The following is a 9,059-nucleotide window of genomic DNA, read 5'->3' on the forward strand; positions in this document are numbered from 1 at the left end:
TAATACCTGATAATTAACAGATAAGATAGTAATCGATTGAATCTTGACGTAATGGGGTTGAATGTTATGATGGCACAAATAGGGTTGAATTTATTTTCTGCTTTAGAACTCATCATCTTCAAAGGTGAATCTTTATGATGTTGAAAGCAACAAGAAATCTACATTTGGCACCTACTGAGATGAGACTTTACAATTGACCCAAACCCAATTTTAACCGTCCCAATTATTAACTATAAACGGACATAACAACCTTTATTTTCCTTTACCAAGTGTTGCGAGAAAATGATGCCATTGCAAATAAGTTTCCAGCTATAAGAATATAGTCACCCTGTACTGCATATATATTATATAGAATTGGTGGAAACATGAATGAGACGCATTTCAATGAAAATTACTGAAGCGCTTACAAACCCTTTGAAACAAATAATAACACCATCACCATCCATCTTGGTGGCTACAACGAAGAGCTTCCAAATCTGCACAAAGGGACTAATTTTTTTTTAAAAAAAGACCACAAAAAAATATAGCATGCATTGATGGTCGCTATGTATAGTGTGTTGAGCAAAATCAAAAAGTGCAACATGAAGGAGAAACAAATCTGAACAAACATCACTTCCCTTCCTTCTTTTCTGGTGCCTGGTCCTCATCCTGCTTCTGCTGGGACTGAAGGGTGGAATAAACATCATCAGAAATTATTGAAACTAAACGGGAACCAATAGCACTGTATTCAATACAACCGTGAACCACCAAGAACTGCAAAACATCCTCCAATCCCTACTATAAATAATTTTATCAAGACACTGAGTTTGATGAGCTCACCTCTGACTGATTTTGCATGGAAGCAAGCACCTCCTTAACGGAAGGATCATTTGGATCTACCCCGGGAAGCTGCATGAGTAATTATTTTAAAATTAATTATCTTTATTTTAGCTATGGTGTAAGGAACAAAAATAGATAAACAGAAAATGCTGCAGACATACCGATGCAAGGATGGAAGATACAAAGGACTGGTCTGCCAACAGCTTACTCATATCTGCCTCAGTAGATGAATCTTTTGTACTGTCTTGCACAGATAATTGAAGAGCTGAGAGAATCGGAAATACATGGGATTATATTAGCTTACACAGAAAAAGAAACTAAAATGAACATATCCAGAGTCTAAACTTGCATAAAAAAAATTCGGAGACAAAGGACAACTAATTTTAAAAGATGATTCAACTTGCATGGTAAGCTACAAAAGGTGAACGTTTTATAATTAAGGGTTAAAAAGCCCCTAAATTTTTTAAGGAAAAAAATCAGTTCAGCCCTTGAACTTTTTCCCAACACCTATGTAACTGGTTTTTCTCACAAGGCAAGGAAAAGTTATTATAAATGTTGCAGATTCTCCAGCGGACAATTATAAAACAGGACTTAGGCGCACTTACCTAATGCTAGCTCTGGATCCTCAGCAGCTGCATCTGATATCTCAGTATCCTGTAAATCTTGGGTAGAGGCAGGTTCATCCACTGACATCGCAAGAGCCTGCTGTAGTAAAGTATTATCATCATCCTGTAACAAAAGCAAAGTTCAGTTGTATCTAAACATGAAAGAATATGTAGGGGTCAATCATGTGCCATTTTATGATATGTTTTTTCCACTTGAAGAAGTTCTATCCAATCAAACCAAGTAATAATGAGACAAAATAATATGACCCTTTTACAAATGGCACAGATTAAAAGTGAGTATAATGAAACTAACTGGAATTTCATTTTTCTTATTATCAGCTCCTGAAGGTCCCTCACTGGAACGTTCAGTCATTGTCACATCTTGTTCTGATGCCTCCTCTGCTGCCTTTTTAGCAGCTGCTTCTTGCCTGGCTCTCTCCTCTTCCATTGAAACTCTAAGAGCAAGGGCCAGTTCAGGATCAAGGCTGGGATCCACACCGAACTCGAAACCCGAGACGCCACCAGCTGCAACTGCTGCCGCCGATGCTGCAAAACCACTTCCACCTTCCCCATCCCCAGTGAAGATGGGGGTACTGCCATGGATGCAAGAAACATCCAGCTTCAGCAATAATACCACAATTATGACCAATTAGCATACCGGAAAAAGAAAACACCTGAATCACTAACCTTATAAGTACATCAGAGAGAGCATTAGGACCAGCAGGAACATGAACAATATGACTTGTATCATTATTGTTAACAGCAGTAAGAAGTGCTTCAAGCTTCTCTTTCTTCCCTTCATCATCTTCACCAAAATTTACGATATCAAGTGCTACACTATTCTTTTTCAACTTCTTTCCAATCATCTCCAACACCTTCTTATCATGCGTGACAGGGCTGCTAGCAATCAAAGCACATCTTTACAACCAAAAACATAGAAAGAAAACATTTATCAGTTAACAGCTAAAGGCAGCAATAACAAAAAGGCACCTTCCAGCAAAGACAATAATTCTTTGTTGCTGTTTTTTATTCTGTCGATGCTTAAGCGCCAACTGAGCTACTTGGATCCCAGCTGCCAAGTTCATTTCACCACCTATTTCTAAGCCTAGATTATATGATAAGCCAAAGCTCCAATTTAGCAACTTTTAGCATGATACAATGTTAAGAGAATTGGAATATGTAGCTAAAATAAGCTAAGAAACGAACCGTGCATGCAAGCTAAGATTTTGCCAAGATCACTTGTAGGAGTGACCAAAACACGAACACCTTTTCCTGCCATTGTTAAAACTCCAACTGTATTCTCTGGATTAGACTGTAAAACGGAACCCTCCATTTCAATAAAAGCTCAAACCTTCTCCAACAATCAAATTGTTTCCTTTTTTAAATCCTCAAATTCAATAAAAGCTCAAACATATATTTTAAAATAGAAATCAAATTGTTTCCTTTTCGAAATCCTGTTTACCTGAGTTTTAGCTCCGCAAATAAGGTTGACAGCATCGGCCTGAGCCTGAAACCGAGAGGGAGCGTAATCACCATTCCGCATCCATTCCGAATTATCAATGCAGATCATCGTTGCCTGCGAGTGCACAGAAGTTTAAGATCAAAACAAATTTAAGTGAAAAGGGAATCGAAAGGTTTTGAATTTGGGGTAGAAAAGTTAAATTGAGGTTCTGGATTACCTCGAGCACCATGATAGAACGATGGCGAAGAGAAACGAAGGAAGGGATCTAGAGAAAATGAAGAATTTTGGGCTTACAAGAAGGGGTTTTTTAACGAGGTATTCTTATAAAAAAAAGTTACAAATCTAATCTGGGTACTTTACTTGAAATGGAGGAGATGGGTTGCTGATTAGAAAACGACGAAGTATTGATTTGAACAACAGTTGCTCTTTGAATATTTATAGGCTACGGACTATGTAGAGAGCCATTGTTGCCACGAGAAATGAAAGTGGGCCCTAAATAAGATTACGACGCCGTTTTACTGGACTAGATGAGTCCCGAAGGAATAAGGAAACACCTAGAACCATTCCTCCTATTGTTCTTATTATTTGGGTAAAATAATGAAGAACCAACATTACAAAATCTCATCTGCCACAATAAGCTTTTAGCAGTTCTTCGAACTCTGAAGACAGGTTGTCAAATTGAAGAACATGGAAGACATCAGAGTTGACTAGCTTTACCAATTTACCAGTCACCTTATTCCTATCCTTTTTCACATGTTTGACCATAATACTCCAACGTTACCTGCATATCTCACGAACGTGGAGAAGTATTGTGGAGAAACCTTGCTGCACAGACAGTTTGTAGTTGGTGAATGACTTCCGTACTATCAGATTCAATTATCAAATGTCGAAACTCCATGTTTCAGACCAGTATAGATCCCCATAACTTAGTCTCCAATGCTAAACAGACCCCAGCAAACTTTGAGAAGTGAGAACCCAATTTGCCATCTTCTTTTATGGTCGCGAAACACCCCCCCCCCACATGAAGCACGACTATCAAGCTCGGATTTAGCGTCATCAGTATTTAACTTGATCCAATCAACCGGAGGAGGGGGCCAAAGATTCGAACTAGCCCTACTCAGGGAGCTCAGACAGCCAGTAGCAGTACGGTTTACAAAAGCATGCTGCATCATTAAGAGAAAGTTGCAACTTTTATCAAGAGCGGAACCATTAAACTCCATCGAATTTACAATATCATTCATATACAACCAAAAGTTCAGAGAATAACGCCAAAAAATAAATCCCAATTAGATGGGTTAATAGCAAAATATTGCAACTTGGTGATATTTAAACCAATCCAGCAACCAAGATCCATCAAGGAACTCATCCACTTTGTCCCTTTTTATCAACATTGACAAATAGAATAAGAATTAGGATATAAACGAAGAATGTGGTTTATATCTTCCACATCCACTTAACAAATCGGACAATGGCTACTAATCGTAAAGTGTTTTCGCACATGCAAAACATTGGTTATCAGTTTATCACATCAAACCAGCCACATAAAAATCTTGATACGTTGAAGACCCGGAAAGCGATGGATCTTCTTCTAGAGCAGATTCTCAGGGCCCTCCGACAAACCACTTCTGTTTTCATATGCTGAGCGAACCGTGAAGTTTCGATTCTCACTGCCCGACCAACCTACTCTGTCTTCCAAAATAGAAGCCTTTGGCCCTTTCATCACAGCTATGTGAAATAAAATTGACCAAGGAAGCAACCTTTGAAATAAATTTCAGCGCCAATGACCTTATTGATCAACCATGTTTGCCACACGTACACCACTAAGCCTCGGGATAACATGTCGATGCACATAATTGATTAACGGACCAGCATTCGGGACCCAAACATCAAGCCAGAAGTCCACATTCAAACCATTGTCGATACTCCAGCACATGTGACTGTGCACATCACTCCAGACTAGATCAAGCCCTTTCTAGAATCTCGAGCAGTGCCCATTCCAAAGAAATAACGGGATGCCTTCCTCGCACTTATATTTAGTACGAAGAAAACAAACCCACAGAGCATCTTTCTTTTCAACCAAGTTAAATGCCAACTTCATGAGGTACGCTTCATTCCGAGTACACATCGAACAGAATCTAAGACCTCCTTGAGCGATCGGCTTACAAACCTCTTCCTATCGATCAAGGTAGACACCCTTATTATCCGATGAAATTCCTCATTGAAGACACTAGTTTTTTTTCATTTGGTTTTTTCTTTATTTATTATTATTCTTATTCTTATTTTATTTATTTATTATTATTATATATTATTATTATTATTATTATTATTATTATTATTATTATTACAGGCCCAAATCATACCCAACCCAATTACAAATTGGGGCCCAGAACCACAAGCCCAACCCGATTCAGCTCAAATTGTTGGATCTGGCCTTGATCCAACGGTCCACAAGAGTCCAGCATGAAGCCCTAGGGTTTCATAACCCTAGGTTATCACCCAGCCGCCGCCTCTGCCACTCCACTGCTGACGCTCCCATTGCTAGGTGACCTAACGCGCTGCAGCCACGACGCCGCCGCCTCGAAGAAGTATCCAGAAGCGTCGTGTCACCACCCACGTCGAGACCCTATTATGAGTCACCACTAGAGGTTTAGTGACTCACTGAGGGCCATCCTTATGATCGGTTCGAGGGGAACACTATCGATGGCTATAAGAAGCCATCGACCACCTGCAAACAGAGAAAAACCCGATAGCAAGAAAAGACAAATGGTAGCAACCAAGAGAGACCATCAACAACAAAAAAAACCAGCACGAAATAGAGACCAACAACAACCCAGTATCAAAAATAAAAGAAAAGAGAGGAGAGAAGACTTACCTTCATTGGAGCCTCCATACACCGACGTAGAACCGAGAGTTCGAAGGTAAAAAAAATAGATCTACGTCGATCTAAAGAGACTTAGGGAAAAAGGAGACCGGAACAGTCATTAGGGCGTTAGATATCTCTTTTGAGGGGTTTTGTAATTTTCCGGCCACCATCGACGGTGGCCGACGGTGGCGATCGACGCCGGAGTACGGTGGCATGTGGCATGCGATTGCCGGTTGCCGGTTCTATGGTATTTATACCTCTCCCCGAACGACGCCGTTTTGGGGAGGGGTGTATTTGTAATTTAGTGTATGACTAAACCTTTTTCGTAGCCATTCTAAGTTTGTAATATTCTAATTTAGTTACTGAAATCTATTGTTGAGTCTTTTAATTCGGTTTCTTAATTTTAATTTTATTTATTTTAGTCATTTACATAAAATAATAGATAATATTAGGTAAAATAATAGATTTAGTCCTCTAATTTTAATAATTAATATTTTAATCCTGAATAACATGTTTTAATTTAATTTAATTTGATATCCGAATTTTATATATATTTATTTTAGTCACTAAATTAATAATAAGGTAAAATAGCATGTTTAGCCCCTATAATTTTAAATGATTAATTACAAATTAGGGCACTTTATTTTAAAATGTTATAATTTAGTCACTAATTTTAATACTTTCATTTAATTACTAGTTTTATTACTTTTTATATTTTAATATTATAGTTTTAATTTCATTTATTTTAGTTATTGTTTTAATTTTATATTTTATTTTCAATATATTTAATTATTATTATTATTATTATTTAGTCATATAAATATATATATAATAAATAATATTTATTTATTTATTTTTATTTGTTTTCTATTAAATAAAAATCCTATTTATAAATTTAATTTTATATTACTTTTAGATAAAATAATAATATTTTAATATTTATTTATTTTTTAATATTAAAGAAAAGGATTGTCTTAAAGTAACTAGAAATCCTTTTCTGATATTCTTAAATAATCCTATTTTTATAAATTACATATTAATTTATTTTAATTATTTTTAGAGAAATATTTTATTAATATTTATTTTTTTAATATTAAGAAATGGGCTGTCTTAAAGCACCTAGAAGTCATTTTCTGATATTTCTAAGTAAATAAATATCTTATTTATAAAATTATAAAAATTAATATATTTTTTCTTAAAATTATACTAATAAATTTGAAATAACAGGATTATGAATTAAATATATTTTTGAATTTTTAAATTTCCAATAATAGAGACAATTTATAATTAATGAGTACCAATTTTGGGCATTATAGGGGTGCTAATCCTTCCCTAAACGTAATCGACCACAAATCCATTATTTACTAAATTTTTTTTGTTATACACAGATCAATTTATCTTTTAAATTATGTTTTCTTAAAAACTATTTTAAAAGGTTATTTTTAGGTATTTAACTTATCTAACCCAAAAAATGTCAATGGCGATTCCTAAAACATTTTGAAAATCAAAATCATTTATTTATTCATTTTACTTTTCCCGCCAAGTAAAAATTTCGTGCCCGGGCAAAAACTGGTTACGAAAGCTTGGTGACTTCGCTGGGGACCCGGTTAAGCTTTGAAATTAATTATAAATTGTCTCTATCAATTAGAAATTAAAAATTCATATTTATTTAATTTATAATTCTTTTCTTTCAAAATTTTTATTACTTATAATATTTATTATATTTTTTTATTATTAATTTTTTTATTTTATTTTTAGATATTAAATTTCATTTTTATTTGTTTATCAAAGCTTTATAATCAAGCTTGTCCCTTTTAAGTGGGAGTGAAAGCGACGTCTTCGTGAGAATTTATTCTCCGTGTCAGACCTAGCGAGTAGATTTCGGGGTTCATATGCTCTTTGTCTTCGTGAGAATTTATTCTCCGTGTCAGGCATAGGGAAATGTGTCCCCTCGAATTGAACTCAATTTGCTTAAGTCTGTAATGGACTAGGATTGAGGGTTTACCAGCCCAAGAGGGCACCAACAAGGACAGTTCGAGTACCTTTACTCCTAGAACTGAAACCCTACAAATAATAAAACCTAGAAATTCTCCTGATCTAAGACAATACTGAAACCCTGTCCGTAGGTATACACAATGGAGAAATAAGCTCTAGCTTTTAATATTTTATTTTTTTTATTTTTTTCCTGAATAAATGCATGCGAACTAGAAATCATGCAGTTAGTTTAATTTTTCCTAACAAAGCATGGAACTAGAAAGCATGAGGTTAGGATTTATACCTTGATAGATATAATTTTTCTTTCCATTAGTTGGTACTAACCATTTTATTTTTTTTCTTATTTTTTCCCATGCATGTTAGTTTGCTCTAACTTGTTTATATTGATTTCTTTTGTTTGCATTGCATGATCATAGCATAACCAAAAGGTGTTGACTTGAAAGACTGTTCATCAAATTTGAAAGAATTCATAAATGGACAAAAATTTTTATGATCAAACAAAATATGACGCAGCCAAGGAAAGATATCCTGAGGAAACTCCGAGGATAGAAGCAAGCTATGCACTCAAAGATCCTGTTATATTAATACCAAAAGTATTCCACAAAGATACTGTTAGATTGATACCAAAAGCATTCTACGGTAAGAGTATCAATCAGGGCATTCAGAATAATGGAGGTTTTTATTAAGCTCAAGCATGTTATTTGAAGGATCAAAATAAGGAATTGAGCACATAAATGAAAACCATGCATGAAGATTTCCAAAATATCAGTCAAGCCTTTCAAAATGCTGGCATAGGAAACGCCCTAGAAGAGTGGATAACAGGGGTCATCAAACTGAAAAAGAACTACAACGTATATGAAGATCTTGCCCAAGAACTTCTTGAACACAAAGGTTCTCTTACAAGGGAGAATGAGCAACATTGCTTACAACTCCGAAGGTTGACACAGAAAATGAAGGAAAAAGAGAATTTCATGGAATAAGTTGAAGTCCAGACAAAGAATATGACCCATAAGCTGATAGACTTAGCTGACTTCACAAGGAAGTGAAGCAGACTGATAATTCAACTGTTGAGCATGTATGGAAACTAACTTGGCTTTAGAGAAGTTAGGAGAGAAAGTTATCCCCTATATGTAAAGTTTTGTTGAAGTTAGGATTGAAAGCTGTCCTCTACATGTAAAAGTTTTGTTTGATGCACAAAAACTTTTGTGTTCAATGAAATCTGTTCTAAGATGATCACTATTGAGTAACACATTTTCTTACATGCATTTTCATTTTGCATCTTTGCATTTTCATTTATACTTTTATGTTTGCTTTT

The 9,059-nt window shown here is 35.3% G+C and overlaps 1 protein-coding gene across 1 annotated transcript; it reads right to left on the bottom strand.

The window, feature by feature from the left end:
• Positions 1-272: 272 nt before the first annotated feature.
• On the bottom strand, positions 273-3,340 carry LOC120195382 (26S proteasome non-ATPase regulatory subunit 4 homolog). The gene is made up of 11 exons (XM_039197425.1): positions 3,220-3,340; positions 3,104-3,175; positions 2,887-3,000; positions 2,631-2,736; positions 2,415-2,529; positions 2,112-2,321; positions 1,738-2,017; positions 1,425-1,548; positions 981-1,084; positions 820-888; positions 273-663 (listed from the first exon to the last, which is right to left on the bottom strand). Exons 2-11 carry the CDS (start codon positions 3,113-3,115, stop codon positions 610-612), a joined length of 1,188 nt encoding a protein of 395 aa, XP_039053356.1. The 5' UTR covers positions 3,116-3,175; positions 3,220-3,340; the 3' UTR covers positions 273-609.
• Positions 3,341-9,059: the final 5,719 nt, after the last annotated feature.

The sequence above is a fragment of the Hibiscus syriacus genome, unplaced genomic scaffold (assembly GCF_006381635.1).
Source record: "Hibiscus syriacus cultivar Baekdansim isolate YM2019G1 unplaced genomic scaffold, ASM638163v2 tig00117012_pilon, whole genome shotgun sequence".
NCBI classification, from domain to species: Eukaryota; Viridiplantae; Streptophyta; class Magnoliopsida; order Malvales; family Malvaceae; genus Hibiscus; species Hibiscus syriacus.